This window comes from Phaseolus vulgaris, chromosome 9 (genome assembly GCF_051622355.1).
Source record: "Phaseolus vulgaris cultivar YP4 chromosome 9, ASM5162235v1, whole genome shotgun sequence".
NCBI classification, from domain to species: domain Eukaryota; kingdom Viridiplantae; phylum Streptophyta; class Magnoliopsida; order Fabales; family Fabaceae; genus Phaseolus; species Phaseolus vulgaris.
The window spans coordinates 4151165-4172987 of NC_143506.1; the positions used below are offsets into that span (position 1 = coordinate 4151165).

General features: G+C 34.6%; 2 protein-coding genes across 2 annotated transcripts; both read left to right on the forward strand.

Moving 5' to 3' along the window:
• The first annotated feature begins 2991 nt into the window (after nucleotides 1–2991).
• On the forward strand, nucleotides 2992–14109 carry LOC137821802 (Calcium-binding EF hand family protein). Its single transcript, XM_068626559.1, has 13 exons — nucleotides 2992–3477; nucleotides 3718–4948; nucleotides 7800–8018; nucleotides 8109–8335; nucleotides 9015–9089; nucleotides 9893–9964; nucleotides 10041–10139; nucleotides 11612–11683; nucleotides 11766–11880; nucleotides 12218–12286; nucleotides 12376–12688; nucleotides 12832–12913; nucleotides 13199–14109. Exons 1-13 carry the CDS (start codon nucleotides 3343–3345, stop codon nucleotides 13838–13840), a joined length of 3351 nt encoding a protein of 1116 aa, XP_068482660.1. The 5' UTR covers nucleotides 2992–3342; the 3' UTR covers nucleotides 13841–14109.
• A 1421-nt stretch (nucleotides 14110–15530) lies between these two features.
• Nucleotides 15531–21353, forward strand: LOC137822366 (U-box domain-containing protein 44). The gene is made up of 4 exons (XM_068627249.2): nucleotides 15531–15980; nucleotides 16587–17156; nucleotides 17265–17574; nucleotides 19596–21353. The coding sequence occupies exons 2-4, from the start codon at nucleotides 16599–16601 to the stop codon at nucleotides 21170–21172; spliced, it is 2445 nt and encodes an 814-aa protein (XP_068483350.1). The 5' UTR covers nucleotides 15531–15980; nucleotides 16587–16598; the 3' UTR covers nucleotides 21173–21353.
• The last annotated feature ends 470 nt before the right edge of the window (nucleotides 21354–21823 follow it).

The following is a 21823-nucleotide window of genomic DNA, read 5'->3' on the forward strand; positions in this document are numbered from 1 at the left end:
AATTATTTCACTCTAAAAGATTATAAAAACAAAACTCTAATGATTTATTGATATTGAATGTATTAATGCTTCTCTCCTAAAAAAATCATAATGTTTTTATAAAAAGAATCAAAGTTAGGAAGATATTTCAAGTTTCTTAATATTTAAGGTGTGTACGTGTGACTAAATTTAATTTAGTAATATGTTTAGATTACTAGCTTATATCTTAACATTTTCAATTAATTAATATATTTTTTAAATAAATAAATCCAGTTCTTTTACTTGTTAGAAATAACTATATTCCTTTTTATATTTTAAAATTGACAATATTAAAAATGGGTAACATCAAATAATCACAAATGGTTAAAAAAAAACACCCCATAAATATTTATATAAACTATGCAGAGAATGACTTGCATTCACAAAAATATATAATTATCATCTGAATATCATTATTAGAAACCATGATTAAAGTTGGAAATGCAAGCCTTAGTCTTCATTGTAGCTATTTACATATTATTCTACACATAGATTGTGTCCCTGTGCCAACTTCACAAGAGTTGATGACATAGTTGGAGTATAGATGAGATGAGAAAGTCTAGATTTGAAATTCAATTATAAAAGTTTATACACGTGTATTTGTGTGATTATATAGAGATGGTAAGGATATTTAAATCCTTGAAATTTAAGTAGAATAGAAAAAAAAATTCAAACCTTGCATCACATCATAATATATTGGATGTATTGTTGGAATAACTGTGTTTTTCATTACAAACATGATAAAAAATAAGAAAATTTTATATAATAACAATAGAAAAATGAAATTTATTTTAACAAATAAAACAATATATTCATATAAAGTAATAATCAAAAGAATAAGTTATTATTTTTGTAATACTGAAACACCGAGGACCTGCGTAGTAGTCTCAGGAACTTGGTACATCCCATGAAATTAGGGATAGTAAAGCGGGATGGTTCGCGTGAGTCGGTCCGCGATTCGCTGGTAAAAAACGCGAGCAGGTTCACCTTTTCAACTCGTTAACCCGCATTAGTCCGTCCTGCATAACTCGCGGCCCGTGCGGGGTGTGGCGGACTGGTCCGCAAGCTCGCAAACAAAAAAATAAAAATTGACTTTGGGAGCAGTGGAGTAAATGTTCTGTTTTTCTTCCTTTTTCATTTTGGGGTAGAAAATTGCAAGGGTCATTGAAATTATAATTTCCTTGAGACTCCTTTTTGGTCTAGTTTTAGGGATGAGAATACAGGATGTTGGATATGATATTTTTCATGTAATTTGGAATAAATAATAGTGGATATGTTAGGTAGTGGGTAAGTCAAGAATATTGGAAGGTTGATACTTGGATTATATAACATTCAATTAATGTTTATTGCTACATTAATTCTAATGTCTTTGTTTTTTATGACAATTTTTCAAAAAATCATTGAATTTCTATTTTTTTTTAATGCGGTCTGACCCACAAACCCGCAGACTAACCCTTATGCGAGGAGAGATGAAAAATTTAGCGCGCACTCATTTTGTGGGACGTGTTAATCCGACCTACATTTTACAAACCAAATGCGGGACAGACCTATGCGGGTGGACTGATCCGCTTTGCCATCCTATATGAAATTCCACTAAAACTCTAAACATGCTATTATTCAATAATGCATCAAATTATCCATATAATATAATTAAGATAGTCTTTTTAAGAGCAACTTAACCGTCTGTATTATACCCAAAATAATTGTACAGATAAAAAAAAAATCCCAAAATCAAAAGATAAATAAAAAGATACCTAAAATCTAACCTAATGCTTATAAATTAAAGCACATTTATAAATAAACCCACTCACAACAACTTGGAGATGGAGATTGGAAATCCGTATAGAAGGTAATTCACAGGAAATTCCTCTTATAAAAATATTTTTATCAATAATTTATTAATATTATTTTTTACTGTAGGAATTGAACTGAGGGTAAGAAAGTTTACTACTGCAACTAATACATACTACTAAACACAATTAAACTATAACCAATTTCTTAAGTTGGTAATATTTATTTCCGCACATTTTGTTTGTAAGTTTTGAATGTTTAAATATGAAAAATAGAAAAAAAAATCATCTTAATTCAAGTTTTACATGAATTAATGAGGATGCTAATTAAAAAATGAAAATAACTATTATTTTTAAACATATTTTTTTGTTCTATACACATGGAGTTATTAACTTCATATTCAAAGAATAAAGTCATTGCTTATTATATCATGTCATATACAATGATATCTTTAATAGTAACTTTATTTTTTTCAAAATGACTAAAATAATTGCTGTAATTTTTTTATACATGACATAGCAAAAAAAGGTTTTGGTTAACCATTGATCACGCTTATTAGTTTGAAAACGCCAATAAAGGTAAATATTAAAAGAGCACAGTCAATAAAAAAAAAGGAAAAAATTATTTTTTTATAATACTAGTGGTAAAAAATAATACAAAATAAAAAAATATTATAAATCAAATGTGATTATTTTACCTTGAAAAGAAATGAAAATTACTTTTCAGGTTGACTTTTTATTGGTTTCTACAGTTAAAATGATATCAATGAAAATGACAAATTTCTTATACTCTTGATACATCGAAACCCTAAATTATAAATATCACTAACTAATAAAAAATGGAAGATCACTCATTCCTTAAAAAAATGTTGACAAAAAATAAAAAGGCTTGAAAAAAAGAATATTAACACTTATCAAAGTATCAAGTAACCATTACTTTTTGAAATTGGTTCATCTTTCTCCTTTTCCTATTATTATTAGAAAAATAATATGTTTGTAATAATTATTGTAAATCTTCACATTTTAAAATGTTACTATTAAAAAAATGATATAATATCACAAATAATTTTTTATTAAATATTTGTGTAAAAGTGTTCCATGATGGGTAATAATATACATGAGTTAAACTTTTACATAATTAATTAAAATAAAAATGATCTATATTTATGAAACTTATATTATTATTATTATTATTTGTTATTTGGTTCCAGTGTCTGAACGGTGGGATAATTACTATATGTAGATATCGATGCAATGAAATTGGTATTTCTCCGTTTAGGCACAGCCAGTGCTACGGTCGTTACAGTTGGAGAAGAAGGCAAATCTCAGCAACTCGCCGGAAATCAAAATAAGAACACTTTTCAATTCACTTTTTGGCCTTCCTTTGGTACTTCCAATTCTGCCAATTCACGCACAAACGCGCTGTAATCCAATTCCCTCTTCCCTCGCAATTCCTCAATTCCACGAAACAAATCCCTAGCCCACCACTACAGGGCGTGCGATCTACTCTGCGGTCGAAGACGAAGGAAGTGCAATGGCGGCTCCTAACATGGATCAGTTCGAAACGTATTTCAGGAGAGCAGATTTGGACGGAGATGGCAGAATCAGTGGAGCTGAAGCCGTCTCTTTCTTCCTGGGATCCAATTTGCCCAAACAAGTTCTCGCCCAGGTTTTATTCTATTTCAAATTTCCAATCTAAAGTAAACGTGTCAATTCACTAACTTAAATTGATTGTTTCGTTATGTGTTTACTCTTGGAGGCATTGGATTTTCAGCATCGATGGTTATGCTTTCGATATTGTTCGCTTAGAATATCTTATTTAGGCCTCTCTTCTATGCTTTTCCTTGAAAATGTTAACCGATCTAGATTATTCTTGTGTAATGTTTCGTGTCCTCGGTGTGAGTTGCAGGTATGGGCGTATGCTGATCAGGCCAAAACTGGTTTCCTTGGGCGCGCAGAGTTTTTTAATGCTCTGAGGTTAGTTACTGTGGCTCAGAGTAGGCGAGATTTAACGCCTGACATTGTGAAGGCAGCGTTATATGGTCCTGCTGCTGCTAAAATCCCCGCGCCGCAGATTAATCTTGCTGCCGTATCTCAACCTGTCCCGAGGCCCTCTGCTGGATCTGTTGGACAGATGGGTGTTACTGGACCCAATTCAGCTCAAGGTTTTGCCTATAGAGGACAAGGGTTAGCAGGTCCTGGTGCAAGCCCGCAATATTATCCTCCACAGCAGAATCCTGCCATCAGACCTCATCAATCAATGCCTGTTACCGGTGCTGCGCGTCCGCAACAGGGTGTTGCAGGCCCTGATATTTCTAGAGGAGTTAACATGGGTGGTCACAATTTCTCAAATCCTGGGCTATCAAATGATTGGAATAATGCTAGGCCTGGTATGGTGGCTACCAGACCTCCAGGAATGAACCCGTCAGCTGCCTTCCAGACGTCACAGTCTCCAATTTCACCAATGCCCCAGTCATCTCCAATTTCACCAATGCCCCAGTCATCCCCAATTTCACCAATGCACCAGTCATCTCCACTTTCATCAATGCCCCAATCATCTCCACTTTCACCAATGCCCCAGTCATCTCCGGTCTCATCAATACCCCAGTCATCTCCGGTCTCATCAATGCCCCAGTCAACAGCTGTTAACGCTAAATCATTGGGTGTTTCTGGAAATGGGTTCTCTTCCAATTCAGTTTTGGGCAATGATTTCTTCTCTGCTGCCTCATCAATATCGAAACAAGAACCTGCTGGACACAGTTATTCTGTTACCAATGTCTCATCAGCCATTGTTCCTGTTTCCACTGGTCCCCAACCTGTAAAGAAGCAAAATTCACTTGACTCATTGCAGAGTGCATTCTCATCAGTGCTGCCTGCAAATAGTCCGTTTCATCGGCCACAGTCTGTATCAAACCAGCAAATTTCACCACAAGCTTCTTCTTCTCCACATACACCATCTGGGATGACAGGTGGGGTTGGAAATGCAAATTCTGACAATGTGCAGCTTTCTTGGCCAAAAATGAAGCCTACTGATGTGCAGAAGTATACAAAGGTGTTTTTGGAAGTTGACACTGACAGGGATGGGAAGATCACTGGGGAGCAGGCTCGCAGCCTTTTTTTAAGCTGGAGATTACCAATAGGTAAGCCTGTTTCCTACTAACTGACCCTTTTTGATGTATTTTTCATGCAAGTTGGTTCGTTGATGTGTTGGCTTGTCATAAACATAACAAGAACCATAGTCACTTGAAAATTTTAGTTTTAGCTTCTTGAATTCAGATTTCTTTTCTGGATGGGAAGGGTGTACCTTAATGGCTTTTTTGGTTGACATGGAACAACCTCTGTGCACTGATACTGGATTTTTATTGTTTTTTACTGAGCAAACTTATGACTAACGATGCTTTATGGTGTTAATTGGTGGGTGATGAATTGTTACAAGAGTTTATCTCTTGCCTAAGATGATTTGGCCATGCGATGATAAGACTCATAGAAGTCTCAGTAAGAAGAGTTTATTAGATGGAGGATAGCAAAGTAAATAGAAGTAGAGGAATAATAAGGAAAGTTGTAAAAAAATGCATTGAAAAGTACCCAGATTTAAATTGGGTTTTGACAAAATATAGTCTCATTGTTTGGTCCATATTGCTGAACCCACTTAGTGAGAAAATGCTCTTGTTTTTATTGTTATTTGTTATCATTCTCTAAATTTACCTGCGGAAAATTCATTGATCATGGATCATTCAAGTCAGATTTTTGTTGTATCTATCTGAATTTTGTTTGTCAACCAAATGTTTGTATGAGGATACATGAGTGAGGGAGCAATGGGTAAAAATGCTCTTCGAGTAATAAATCTTTTATCACTATTGATTAAATGCTTAAGAGAGTTCTTCTTGACCAAACAAAGTGTAATATTAATGAAACAGCTAACTACTATGACTGTTATTTCTTATACAGGAAATGCAATTTTTTATCTCCCCAAAATATCTGAAATTACTGTAATATGGTTAACAAGTACTTCCTAAGTGGGGGTATTTTAAAGCTTTTTGGAATCAACTAAATGAACAATTTCACTAGAAAGGAATAAAGACAGTAGGTTAAGTATTATTTCTTAAACAAACTTACCAAGGAAACTAGTATCCCATTGAAAATTTGAAAAAGCCACTAACATATGCTACACCCATTAAAATAGAGGAGCTTTTCAACACCATATTGTCTTCTGTTATTATTGTCATTATTTTCGGATCAAAAACAGTATTTATTGTTAGAAAGATTGGCCGCGTAATCACCGTAGGGAGGACATAAACATAATACAATCTCATTACATATGTAAGGCAAAGAGGACGTCCTTGGAAACATCAGTGGTCTTCACCGACCATACTGGACAATTGTATTAACCACATGTTGCCTTAAAGTTGTAGTATCCTTTTTTTCCATCCCAAACCTTTAAATAAGCAATGGAATATCAAGTGGAAATGTGGATTGTTCTTTTGCAACTGTCTGCAAATAACAATGACATAAATAGAAAGAGCAGGGCGAGGTCTAGAAATCTGTAACACTTAATTTGTATTAATCCTGTAAAGTACTGTTGTGCAGATTAAAAGGGTTAGGGTTTAGGAGAATAAATTAGAAGCTGAAAAAGAATTTATTAGAAAGCAGTTCTGTTGAATTTATAGTTGAAGTTCTTGTATATTAGTCGCAGTGAGTAGAAACAAGTGAAAGGGACTCTAATTCAATTAGATTTCTATTAATGTGAATGGTTCAAGAGATATGAATAATTAATTTGTTGGTGGGAAAATTATGCATACAAGAGCAACATCTAAGCAAGGGAAAGCCTCTAAGAAACAAATATTCCCACCATAGTATTGTCCTGAAACCTGATGCAATAACTATCACTCAAATCCAAAGAAACAAGTAGTCAAAACACACATCTCTCTGTAATAACATTACATGGATATGCATGAGTTTAAATGATCACAGGTTGGCAGCCCTCCACCCATTTTAATCCAAATCATACATACTATGAATTATTTGGTATCGTAATGGATCATTTAAAAGAAAAAAAAGGTGACAAAGATATTGATAATTTGAGAAGAGATGTATAGTAGGTTACAGTTATTAGATCTAATTCTACACACATTTATAAATGTATTTGGTTATGGAACCTAGAATCCCTATCAATTCCAAACCATCATGTTTGACCTCAGAATCATAATAATTCAAATTCTTTGAGGAGAATAACTATAAATACTGATAGCTTGAGTTTCAGCTGGATTCTGTGATAGATGACAGTCATTTGATTTAGACCTGAGAAATAGATCAACTCAACACTTTGAAATCTACCGGGCTATGAACCACAAGAACTTTATGAATTAGTTGACAAATAAGTATTTCATGTAGGATGAATGAGAGTTGGAATTGGTTAATTCTATTGGTTCATACCTAATGTATTCCTAAATGCAGAGTTGATCCTAGGTCTAGTCATTTTCCCTCAATTCTCAAATGATATAATACAAGATAAAATACCTCTTCCTTTACATCTGCCTCCTACTTATTTATTCCTCAAATGCCATTTAATTGACTAATCCTTTTACTAACTACAATAACTATCCTAACTAATAATGGCTAAGAATATTACCCTCTTGAAATCTTGTTGGCTATGTTGGAAATTGTTACTAAAAGTTGAATATCACCCTCCTATTTATTTATTTACCTCTCAAATTTCTTCCTACTAACTAAAATAACTGTCCTAACTAACTTCCTTACTCGATCAGACAACCATTTTTTTTGGTAAGCATGCTTATTGTCCTATTTATTCAATTCAATTCTCAAATGCTACTAAGCAAGCTACACTGGCAAGATGATCTTATTAGATTTGTTTCTTTACTCTGTTTTTTGGACTGTTTTTTAGCTTCATTATTTTTGAAATTTTCTTGGAGAGGGGATGACCCTTTTAGCATTTCTCCGAAGGCAATAATGTAATCCGTGGACTTTGTGCAGAGGTGTTAAAGAAGGTGTGGGACTTGTCTGATCAGGACAATGATAGCATGCTTTCTTTGAAGGAGTTTTGCTTTGCTCTTTATTTGATGGAACGGTACAGGGAAGGTCGACCTCTTCCACAGTCTCTTCCAAGCAATGTTATGTTTGATGAGACACTGATGTCTATGACAGGCCAACCAAAAATTGTTCCTGGAAATGCAACCTGGGGAACCGGCCAAGGTATTTTCTCTTATTTACTCTACAATTTTCTTTTCTTTTTCTCTTATAAGACACCTTTTGATGATTTTTTTTACTTTTATCCATCTCAAGGTTTTCAGCAACAACAGGGGATGCCAGGTGCTCGGCCAGTGGCACCAACAGCTGGTTTGAGGCCTCCAGTCCATGGAAGTTCTGCTCAGGCTGATTTCACTACACAGCCCAACCAGCAAAAGTCAGGAACACCTGTGTTGGAGGATTCCTTTCTGAATCGCACTGATAATGGTGAGCAGAATATATTGAATACAAAGCCTCAAGATGCAACAACTGCAGAGAAGAAGGTATTGGCTCTGCCTTTGTAATTTTTCTCCATATATAAACATATATTTATGAAAGTGAAGATTATCCATAATGTTTTTCGTACATGCTTGTGTTTTCTGTTTTCATTAAGGAAGATGCTTTGTTCTCCTATTCCTTTGTAGTTCTCATCCCTTCATCTTAATTTATTTATGTTTATTTTGAAGTTCCATTTTATAGAAATTGGAAAATTATAAAACTCATCCTAAAAGCCAGGGATTCAACTATATATCTACAAGCAAGTGTAAGGTAAAGAGACACCTTTGAAATTATGAGGCTTTCCTTTCCCAACCAAATGCATCAAATAATTGTATAAATTGCAGCCTCCTATAAAACAACTGTTTCCTTGTTTCTGCCAAAATTTTGTTCCAGTAGAAAGGACACAAATACAGGTTCACAGTCTCTTAGTGCTTGTTTGGTACTCCCTTCAGAATTAATGATGATTGTTTGGTGGGTGGACCCAAGTTAGTTTTTGGTCTTAAATATAATTTCACAAGTAAAATTGAAATGAATTATGGGGCTGAAAGTTACTTTTGTAACCCAAAATTAACTCCCCATTTTCTATAATATCCTCAACCAGATCTATTCAGTTGTAAATGATCTTGGTTCTTTTGCACATTTTGAGAAATTCTAAATAAAAAATGTTTCTTCCTGCTATTGTAGTCTGAAGAAGCTCAGAATGTTATTTTGGATTCAAAAGAGAAGATGGAGCTTTACCGGAACAAAATGCAGGAACTGGTCTGTAATTCATATCTTGTCTCTTTTTATTTTGATCTTAGATTGATGTTTTTTTCTTAAGGCTTTGCATGGTTGAAATAAACTATTTGTAGGCTTGCTAGGCCATACTGCTGGTGGCTCACTTTTGAGTAAACTTGTGTTAGAATTAATGGAGTTATTACATTACAGAGGTTAAAATAAATTTATTAGCAATCTTTGATCAGAAGTTATGTGAATAATTATTATATGTTAGTGTTGCTTGGTTTTTACAGAAATACCTTCTAAGCTAAATAGTTCTTTTGTTTATACTATTTTAACTTATAAGCATAATACAAGCTAATTCAAAACACAGTAAGTGTACCAGAGCTGTGCAATTTAGCTGGGGGTTTGGTTTGCTATGACAAATGCCTACCAGTGATGGAATTTAGGGTTTTATGGTTCTAGTTAGGCCTCGGTTGAAGCCTAGGAATTGATTTCTGGTTAGGAAGAAGACTGGAACTTTTGAGGGCAAGGAACCACTTTCTTTCATCCCAAGAAACTCTAACTGGAATCATGCACGCAGGGAAATAGATGATTTTCAGTGAATAAAGTTGATGATTTATTGGGTAAAAGTCAGTACGACTTCCTCTCAAGAAACTAAAGGGAATCGGTCTTGCAGTGAATATTTTTATTTTAACTGGATCCAGTTAAGGATTTTGTTGAAAACCAATATGATTTTTTAAAATATTTTTTTTATTGCATGATACGAATCTGATTATGATTAAAGAACTATGAATTATGCACTTACTCACTCCCCATTCCTCTTATGTTTACTTGTATTTCAGGTTCTATATAAAAGCAGATGTGATAATCGATTAAATGAGATAACAGAAAGGGCATCTGCGGATAAGCGCGAGGTATATTCCTTTCTTGTGAAAACGTGATGCATGTTTATGTGAAAAGAATTAGCTATCATTTGGTGGCGTGTTACAGGCAGAATCATTGGGCAAGAAATATGAAGAGAAATACAAACAAGTAGCAGAAATAGCATCAAAATTGACTGTTGAAGAAGCTAAATTTCGTGATGTCCAGGTAATTAGAAAATCTAAATTGTTGAAAAATAGGCTATTTGTGAATGGTGAGAGTTATTGCTTACTTATTATGCACTACATTTTTTATTGCATTGATTGTTCTTATTAACGAAGGACTAACAACTTTAAAGTTTAAGTTGTTGGGCTAAAACTCAAGAGGGGTTTTATATCTAAAAAGCACTACCCTACTTGAAGCATGCATGTAGGCCTGACTCAACTTATTTTTAAGCCTAAAAAAACTTTGATACGAGGCCTTTCTAAATTAATCATGATATGTTTATTGACAAAAAATAATAGTAGTATTTTATTAAAAGTTTATTTTTGAATTTTTTTCTGGATAAAAAATCATTTTATTATTTATTATGATAGATAAGGGATGATAGTTTTTACTTCTATGATTTAACATGATTGCATGTATAAAATCGGATTCTAGACAAAAGTTAAAAATTTAACATAGGAAAGAATTTTAAAATTAATAATTTAATAAGTTTACATAAACTAAACTAAACAGATATAACGTTGACAACAACACCAACCCTATAGCTTTCTGTTGTATCCTTATAGGATGAAGTTTGTCATCTTACTGATTTTTTCTTCTTAAGAAAAAGTTTAGAAGATTAGAGATCATAACACTATTCTCCAAACAAGAGATTCACTTTAGAAAGTAAAATGAAATTTATTGTCATGAATAAAAGATTAAACCATTAAAGTTTATATTAGATAATTTATTATGTATGTGGATTCATTTATTATAACAACTACTGTAGATTCAACACTTTAAGAGGCAGTTTTCTGTTAAAAGTATTGTTATTCTTAATAGAATTGTATCATTTATAAAGTAACCATTATATTTTTAAAATATTATTTCTAAGTAAAGTTGTTTTTGGGAGGCTTAAATCAAGGGCTTCATTGGCCTTGCCCTTGGGCCAACCTGCTTGGGTGACATGCAACCACTTACACTGGCCTAAAATTAAACTTTTATTTAGAATGAGGTTGAGAAGGATCAGACTCATGACCACTTGTCCCGGACCAACTCTCTTAAAAGCTTAAATTGTAAAGTAAATGCTCTTGTATGATTTGATATCTTGAAGAGCTCCTTGTAATCTTTGTTGGTCTTAGTGGATCTTCTTTGTTTTGCTTGTCGAGTTTGGATGCAGGCCTGTTGTTCATGGCTGGCCAAGTCACTAAAATTTTGTGACTGTTTCTCTTCTTCCTATTGTCTGTTTGCTTGTTTAGAGAGTGAAGCTCACCACTTCTTGTGGAGTATTCAAATGAAAGTGAATGTAAGGGAGAGTGGAAACCTGAGGAAGCATGTAGTCTTCCACGTGTATTATATTTGTAGTGCAAGTCTACAACCCTTTTCTCGTTTTCTTGCAACAATAAACTTGTGTCTTGGGTGGATTATGAATGTCTTGAAAGTTGAAACATTTCAATTTTCAATGCACCTTTAACCATTAGTCTGTATATATTTAGGAAAGGAAGGTGGAATTGCAGCAAGCCATCGTCAAAATTGAACAAGGAGGTAGTGCAGATGGCATTCTTCAGGTGAATTTTATTTCTTGAATAAAGATGGGAAGTTCTGGGGAACCTGTCTTGTACTGTTACTGATATTTAGCAAAATCTGCAGGTCCGTGCTGAACGCATACAGTCAGATCTGGAGGAGTTATTTAAGGCTCTAGCTGATCGGTGCAAGAAACATGGGATGGATGTGAAGTCAATTGCAATGGTTCAGCTTCCTTCTGGTAATTATAATCTCATTTTGTCTCATCATGGCTTCTTTCTCAATCAATTATTTATATTCTTTGTCAATTCTCAAATAATCATTCTGCAACAATTTTATGATTTATTTTGACTTTTTTACTTAACAGATGTGATTCTTTATATTAATACTTCTGTGGAAACCTCATTTTGTGATCTGTAAACCTGTATTTTTCCAAGGATCTTCTTTTAAAACCAATGGCATTGCATATCAACTCATTGATAAATTACTTATATTTGTTACAAGTGAATGCATTTTTCTCTGTTTCTAACTTTAATTGTGGTTGTGTTTGTGTGCGTGTACCAACCTGATGAATTAAGGTTGGCAACCTGGAATTCCAGAGGGAGCTGCTCTTTGGGATGAAGATTGGGATAAATTTGAGGACGAAGGTTGCCATAATCTTTTTTTATCCTTACGAAATTATTTTCATTTTTTGCATGAATTAACTTGTTTCATTAATTGCTTTGTTTACTTCTAGGATTTGGCAATGATCTTACTTTTGACACTAAAAATGCATCTTCAAAACCAAAGCCAGCATTTATTGACGGAGAACAAAATTTCTCTGATGATAATTCTATTCATGGTTCACCTGTGAATGCAAATGGGAAGCAAGAAAATTCTGCTAACGGTGATTATACAGTTGAGGATGAATCCTATGCACATAGTGAAGAAGACTTGGCCAGAAGCCCTCACGATAGTCTAGCTGGGAGGAGTACCGTGGAGAGTCCTTCTCAAGACTTCTCAAATCCTCACTTTGGAAAAGGTTCTGAAGCAGATGCAGAAACACATAGGTAATTTCTTTTATTTTTGTCTCGAGGCTGTGTTTGGGGGAGGGGTTGATTTGTCAATTCCCAATTTTTCTGTTTCTGAATGCATGGCTTTGAGTGTGAAGCATCTATCTAGTAATTGTGACGTTATTAATCTATGGCAACAGAAGTTTTGATGAATCGACCTGGGGTGCATTTGACAACAATGATGACATGGACTCAGTGTGGGGTTTTAACTCTAAGACCAAGGTAACCCTTTCTATTTATAGCTTTAAATTCTGAGCTGTTTGGGATATTAACATAATTAGTTTCCGTTATTGAGTAATAATCGTTCTCGGGGAAATTCTTTTAAGATTATTTTTATACTAAATTGATGCATGAGATAGGCAATGGAGGTCTTCTTTCATTATAATTTTTGGAATGGATTTCTTAGCACATTTACCAAAGAACGGATGAAGGGACGTCATTTTTCAAAGATCAAGTCGCGTTGGTGTAAAGCTACTACCTGCTAAAATTTTATGTTTGGCTTTGTAGGACTCTGACTTCGAGCAGGGAGATTTCTTTAAATCTGATGATTTTGGTATAAACCCAGTTAGAATAGGATCTACACATACGGATGGCGCGTTCCAGACAAAAAGCCTATTTACTTTTGATGATTCGGTGCCTGCAACTCCAGTTTCCAAGTTCGAAAACTCTCCCAGGTACAGTGAGGCGGGGGATCATTTCTTTGACATGTCAAGGTTTGATTCCTTCAGGCACGAAAGTGGATATTCTCCACAACCAGAGAGGCTTACGAGATTTGATTCCATAAGTAGCAGTAAGGATTTTGGCTATGGTAATGAAAAGTTCACAAGGTTTGATTCCATAAGTAGCAGCAAAGATTTTGGCAACAGTAATGATAAGTTCACAAGGTTTGACTCCGTGAGTAGCAGCAAGGATTTTGGCTACAATCCTGAGAAGCTCACAAGGTTTGATTCCATGAGTAGCAGCAATGATTTCGGTTTCGGTCGTCAGGGCCATGCAAGGTTTGACTCAATTAGTAGCACCAAAGACTTCGGTCACAGTGGTCCATTCTCTTTCGATGACTCTGATCCATTCGGCTCCTCTGGGCCTTTTAAGGTCTCTTCAGAAAATCATTCTCCGAAAAAGGGTTCAGATAACTGGAGTGCATTCTAGCCTGCAATCCAACTCTTCCAGGGTTTTCTTTGTTTCCATTTCCTTGATTGTTCATGATAGCCTATTTTTTTTGTGTATAGCTAGAAGAAAAGCTGGATGGTAATTTTATATGGTGTGATCAATGTATCAGTTTGAAGAGAGTTTTTCCTTTATTCTTTTGGTAAATGCGCGGACGTGTTGTGAAAGATAGATAGATAAAATCAAATGTCTTGTTCGTATCATGGATGTACTATTGAGTTTAATGGCAAGTGCATGCAAAGTTTTTGTTTTCTTGGTTTCATTACATGCATTTACATATGTGCTGCATTCCCATGGCTTTTTTCAATGCTTGCCATTTAACTATCATCACAGACAAAATAAACTAACACCAAAGCACATTGCTCACTCTATTTTTCCTGCATGTCTGCAGTAAAATATTAGTCTTGGTTGCCGTTCTAAGCATTTAGTATGGTTGGATACCAAAATCTTTGGAACGCTGGATCCCCATTAAGACTATCCACATGCAAATGCAATGCATTTCCGGCATATAAATGTTGGTTAAAGCATATAGCAGAAGAATCAAACAACAAAATAACCCATTCATAAAAAAAGCAAATGAACTAAAAGTTTGTTCTAATGTATAAGTTGACTAGTCTTTAAAATTGAAAAGTGTGGTCACGTAGTTCCTTGACGAAAAATAAAATAAAATCAGCATTTAAATAGATAACCATATTCAAATATTAAAATATACGTGACTAAAATAACACTATTAATGTATATTTAAATATTAAAATAACAGTAAATAGATAAATTCATAAACTAATTAATATTTTTTTAAATTTTAAAGATTAATGTGATAACACCAACCCTTTTAGAAAATAATAAAGTTGCTGTTTGCTGTTTACTTTCTACATTTATCACAATGTACAGTTTAAATTACAAGGTACAAAGAAGAAAGAAGAAAGATTGCATCATGCTCAATACTCAGGTTTCCCGTGAGTGGTCAAAAAACAAAGCATATTTCACTTTCTGTGTCCAATGATCCAGCGAAGTGAAATAATATTTACCTGACTAAAACTAATTGTTTTCAGCTTAAAAGTTAATTTTCTTTTATATTGTTATAGCTTTATAAACAGTAATATTCTAATTCTTCTAATATTAAAAGGAAATAAATATAAGAGGAAAATGATTTTACCCGTTAATCTTTTCTTTCTCCAAACTAAAGACGTTGTTAATTATATTTAACAAGGTTAGTTGATAAATTAGTTAAATAAGTCATCAGAATTAAAAATAATAACACACAAAAGTAAATAACAACTGGAGGTGTTCAATTAACACACTCACGTTAAAGTCTTTCAACTCATACTTTTAAAACCAACTATAAATATCTTACTCTCTACAGTATTATTGGCAAAAGTCTCATAAATAGATCTATATTGGATTTTTCCAATTATAGTGGTACTATTCAAAATGATTCTTGTTTTTGCTTGGTATATTTTAATTATTTAATGGTATATTTTAATTATTTAATAAGTGTAAGAATAAACATTTTGTATTAGAACACATTAAAACACTTATTATAAAAAAATAAGGCAGCTTAAATCCTCTTCTTAGTATTAATACAAGTTAAATTTGAAACCTCAAATTCAACAATTAATATAAAATTTTTCTGCAATTTTGATTTTAATTTAGAACACTATACCTAAATTTTGTCCGTTATTATTTTAATAGGAAATGGTACGAGGCAAGCTGTATTCTTGGAAGGCCCAGATGGATGAAAGCTCCATCTTCTCTCTTTCCATTTGTCTCACCTCATCACTGTTACAATCCAGTCAACCTTCTCTCTCTCCATCTTCTATTTTTCTAAAAACAACTTTTTTTTATTTATATTTATTTATGTTTTCTTTTCCCAATTTATTGCAATTTCTGCGTTGTTAATTTTGGTGTTTCTCTTCTTCCACTTCCTCAACCTCAACTCAACTACCTCTCTCTCTCTCTCTCTCTCCTCTCCTGCTCCTGCAATTCCAACTCTTTAACCATGCCACAACTCCAATTACGCTGCCCCGTCAACTCTCTCTCAAGGGTTTCTCTTCAATTCTCAAATTAAATACTAAAAGTAGGTTTTTTTTCTGGCTGGCTGCTTCTCTCAAGTCGAACACGGGTACCCTTCTTGCTGTTTATTTGATTACCGTACCCCTTCGTTTTGTTTTCTCTGTGGTTGTTCGTCATCGCCCAACGGCACTTACTCTCTACTCTGCAGAGTTTCTATTTTTGATTCAGTGATAATTACTTAAAACACCATCAGTTTCTGTTTAAAGGAAGGTTAGATTGAAGTAATTTGCATCACCCTGTTTTGAATTATGGGAATATGCAATTCTGGGAGATCTGTGTGTCATGTTTCTTAGTTGTTGGTATGTTGGGACATTATTGTAATTTCTATTAACCTCCGACACAATCATTTGTTTGTGTTTCTATTCTAGTTGCTCATGTTTTTCTTCCATTGGTGGAAGATGATATAAAATATAAATACTTCAATTTTCTTGCATATTCACTTAATGTCAAGCATATAGAAATCATCATCATAATAAGTATAACTTTCCAAGTATTCATTATAGAAGTTAACAGAGTTACCCTACTGTCTCATAATGTGAAAAAACTTTTATACTTTTAGGGCAATAAAATATAAATCTATATGAATGCCCCATGATCTTGCAATTATTCCATGTTTCTTGGCGTTACCTTGACCTTGTGTTATTTGTGACAATAGATTAGTGGGTATATGATGGCTGCGAGCTGGGATGGAAGTAATGATCCTGGGAGCCAGTCGGATGATAGCTTTCATTTTGAGAGGTTGCACATTGAGCCTCTATATGATGCTTTTGTATGTCCCCTGACGAAGCAAGTTATGCGTGATCCTGTTACTTTAGAAAATGGACAGACTTTTGAACGTGAAGCAATTGAAAAATGGTTCAAGGAGTGTAGGGAGAGTGGACGGAGACTGGTTTGTCCTTTGACTCTTCAGGAGTTAAGAAGCACAGAACTGAATCCAAGTATGGCTTTGCGTAACACCATTGAAGAGTGGACTGCCAGGAATGAAGCTGCACAGCTGGACATTGCTCGCCGGTCATTGAATATGGGGAGTCCAGAAAGTGAAACTCTTCAGGCCTTAAAGTATGTCCAGTACATCTGCCAAAGAAGTCGATCAAACAAACACGCTGTCCGCAATGCAGGGCTTATACCAATGATTGTTGACATGCTGAAGAGTAGCAGCCGTAAGGTTCGAATTAGAGCACTAGAAACCCTTAGAATCGTGGTAGAAGAAGATGATGAGAATAAGGTTTGTCATAGTTTGATGGTTATCATTTCATTTCATTCCTTTCTCATTTTTGGTATCATGAATGTACTGTTGGCAAATCCATGCTAACATATTATGTTTGCTCCAAAGGAATTGTTGGCTGAAGGTGATACTGTGCGTACTATAGTAAAATTCCTTTCCCACGAGCTTTCTAAAGAAAGAGAGCAGGCTGTCTCCTTGCTTTACGAACTCTCAAAGTCTGCTGCCCTTTGTGAGAAGATTGGTTCAATCAACGGAGCCATTCTAATATTAGTAGGGATGACAAGCAGCAATTCAGAAGATCTTCTCACTGTTGGGAAGGCCGAAGAAACATTGGCGAATCTGGAGATGTATGAGGCTAATGTTAGGCAGATGGCTGAAAATGGTAGATTGCAGCCTCTTCTGACCCAACTTCTTGAAGGTATTATTCTACAATATATATCACAGCATACCCATGTTGTGTGGCTAATTTGCTCACCATTTTATGGTAATTTTCGAGAGAGCATAATTCGCTAGACCAACCTATTACACATTTTCTCGTAGAGATGATGTGCATGGGTTTTCTTTCATCTTATGTTTTGAAGTTATTTGGAGGGCAAATGCAAAAATTATATTTCTTGTATGGATATTTCAAGAATCTCATGAAATGAACATTTTGAACTTTTGAAAACAGTCTGACTTGCCATTGATGTTGATAGGGACTTAGGTATTATGAGGTGTCTAAGTCTCACATTAAGTAGTATGGGATGTTCGGTGTAGTATTTTAGTGTTTGGTTTGGTTCCCCCCCTCTTAGCAGCTAACTTTAAAGGATGGGTTCCCCTAGTGTTTTGGTGCTTATCGTATTCTTATTATGTGGTGCAAGCATGAATTTGGTTTTCCATTGATATGTTTTTAGTCTTCTGAAATAGAGGCTATGAATGTGTTTGGTTGTTCCATTGTTTTGCTTTTAATTTTCTGATAGACTTCTCACACTATGTTGTGACTTAGGATTTTGTTTGGTCTCCTAAAGTTCTTTTTTTAGTTAAAACCATTACATTGAACTAGGGTTTTAAATAGAGGTGTGGAGTGGAGTGGTTCCTGACTGCTGCAGGGTCTGCTGGAGTGGAGCAGCAGTAGCTAACCAAATAGCGGCTGTTATAGTGGAGCTACATCTTGATTCCAAAAATCCTAAATAGAGACATTAGGGATTTTTTCGAGGGTAATTTTGGGGTTCTAATTTCAAAAATCGAAATCTATAGATGAAATAATTGTGGAAATGATAAAGACTTGATTTAGAAGATGATGATTGATAATTCTTAGCTAAGAAACTTGTACTTGACTATTAACTTACATGTTTTGTTTAAGACACCTACTACTTTTTACTTTTAATGCTATTAATTGAGTAATTTTTATCATTTTTTAGAATTCATGTATGTGGAACTATACAAAAAAATTTAAATAGTGACTATACATTATCTTACAAAAGCGCTTTTGGAGTTAGCTGCCATCCTGGATTTAAAACATTGCATTGAACACTATATAACATTTATATGATATATTTTAACCTATTTTTTGTTGTTTCTTCGAATGTTATGATTTGATACAGCTTACTTTTCATGATTGAAAAACTAGCATGATTTATCATTTTGATTGCAATTCAACAAGCTGCACAAGTGTTGTTTATTGTGAAAAATGTTCCCAACAAGCTTCCAACCAAATATTAATATCACTAATGATTTTATGTACTCGTTATTTTTCTTCCATGGCTGATTTGGAATATCTTCTTGGTGGAAAACAGCTTCCGTGAAAATATTTTCTGTTGAGAACTTTTTTGTTGAAAGTGATACATCATCTTATATGTTTTTTGGGCCTCTAAAAGGACAGTTTCACTCTCACCTCTTAATTAATAGAGAAATGTTATCTGGAAAATATTGTCTACCCCAAACACCAGAAACTATTCTGATATTCCAAACAATTAGAAAAGGTATGATTACCAAAAATTAATTAATATAATAATCTTATGCTTGGTGTGGTAAATAGATGGTATATTTTGGAGGAAGCTTGCGTGGTGTTTTTGGTGGTATCTTTACTTAATAATGAACTATAAACTATATGCAGGAAACATTCCTTTCTTTTGTTTGGACTAATATTAGAATGATCTGCATTTTTCTGTAATTTTTTTCTTCGTGTGTATTTCTGTGATTGAGGCACATCTTGTCCTTTGATCAATTTTAATAATATAATGGCGTTGCGAAAAAGATTAAGATATAATTTCATGGAAATATTAGAGAATGCGGCCCTTGGTAAATTTGCATTGTGGTGGTAATTTGAGCGTGTTCTGTTAGATTTGATCAATTATTTACATTAAAAACCCTAAATGTTTGGCATCAAGATTGGTCCCTTACTTGTAGAACTTCATATTCCATGTGGGTATTAAGTTGTTTTCATTAAAATGTTTGCAGGTCCACCAGAAACCAAACTTTCCATGGCTGGATACCTTGGTGAGCTGGTTTTGAACAATGATGTTAAAGTTCTTGTTGCTAGAACTGTGGGTTTCTCTCTGATCAATTTAATGAAAAGTGGTAATATGCAATCAAGAGAAGCTGCACTGAGGGCACTAAATCAGATATCATCATGTGACCCAAGTGCAAAGATATTAATAGAGGCTGGAATACTTGCTCCTCTTGTCAATGACCTTTTTGCAGTGGGTCCTAATCTGCTTCCCACACGATTGAAAGAGATCTCTGCTACAATTCTTGCCAGTGTTGTAAACTCGGGAGAAGACTTCTATTCCATTTCATTTGGACCTGATCACCAAACTCTGGTCTCAGAGGATATAGTTCGTAATCTACTCCATCTAATAAGTAACACTGGTCCAGCAATAGAGTGCAAACTACTACAAGTTCTTGTTGGACTTACTACTTCTCCGACTACAGTTCTGAGTGTTGTAGCTGCTATCAAAAGCTCTGGTGCCACAATCAGTCTAGTTCAGTTCATTGAAGCACCACAGAAAGATCTGCGTCTAGCTTCCATAAAACTTCTTCATAATTTGTCTCCTCACATGGGCCAGGAACTAGCTGATGCACTATGTGGCTCCGTTGGACAGCTTGGAAGTCTAATTAAAGTCATATCAGAAAATACAGGGATCAGTGAAGAGCAGGCGGCGGCAGTTGGCCTTTTAGCCGAACTACCTGAAAGGGACCTGGGCCTCACAAGACAGCTCCTAGATGAAGGTGCCATTGTGATGGTCATATCCAGGGTGATAGCAATCAGGCAGGGAGAGATCAGAGGCACTCGCTTCATGACACCATTTCTTGAAGGGCTTGTAAAGATTGTTGTAAGGGTTACATATGTCTTGGCTGAAGAGCCTGATGCCATTGCACTCTGCCGTGATCACAATCTTGCTGCACTCTTTATTGACCTGCTTCAGTCCAATGGACTAGATAATGTACAGATGGTTTCTGCCACAGCTCTGGAGAATCTATCCCAAGAGTCAAAAAACTTAACCAAATTACCGGAGGTGCCGCCGCTGGGCTACTGTGCCATGGTGTTTTCATGCTTCAGCAAGCCGCCGGTGATAAGTGGATCGTGTAGGCTCCACCGAGGGATCTGCTCGTTGAAAGAAACATTTTGCCTGTATGATGGGCAGGCAGTGCTTAAGTTAGTAGGTCTACTGGACCACACAAATGAGAATGTGGTTGAGGCAGCACTGGCTGCTTTATCCACTATAATAGACGATGGAGTAGACATTGAACAAGGGGTGGCGATTTTGGTTGAAGCAGATGGAGTGACGCCAATACTTAATGTGCTACTTGAGAAGAGAACAGAGACATTGAGGAGGAGAGCAGTTTGGGCAGTGGAGAGACTATTGAGAACAGATGATATAGCATGTGAGGTTTCTGCAGATCCGAATTTGAGCACTGCTCTTGTTGATGCTTTCCAGCATGGTGACTATCGAACTAGGCAGATAGCTGAGCGTGCTCTCAAACATGTTGATAAGATACCAAACTTCTCAGGAATCTTTCAAAACATTGGTTGAATTCATGCTTCACCGAGTTGTCTCCATCATCACAAAAATTTGTATGTAACTTATGTTGTGCCTACCAGTTTTGAATTGTATCCATTGTTATCCTATGCATTTATCCAACTACAGTTGGGGATTGTTGTATACATACACCTACATTGCCCATTCTTTTATCACCTCTTCATTTCTTTCTCTACCTTCTTTCTTTTTTATTACATTAATCTTTGTCTTTTTCTCATTATGAATGGATTAATTAACTTCAAAAGTTTAATACAACTGTGATTACATCGCAAGTATTTTCTGGAATAAAATAAATATTTACCCTTTTCAATTACTGATTTTTTCCCCCAAAACTATCAATAAAATATACAATAATAAAATGTAAAATTACCCTAAAGGAAAGTCATTCTGATAAATTGTGTATTAGAAATTAAAATAATCGATAATAAAGATCAGTGCGTGATTATTTCAAGGAAATATAAATTTGTTAGAATTATGGACATTTGTACTTTATTATTTATGAAAAATAATTATCCCGACCTCCTTTGATTTTGCTATATTTCTATTAATTTGACCTCCTTTGATTTTGTTATATTTCTATTATTTTTTTAAAAAAATACACATCATATATTTTAAATGTTCACACTATTTTCAAGAAATGCATAT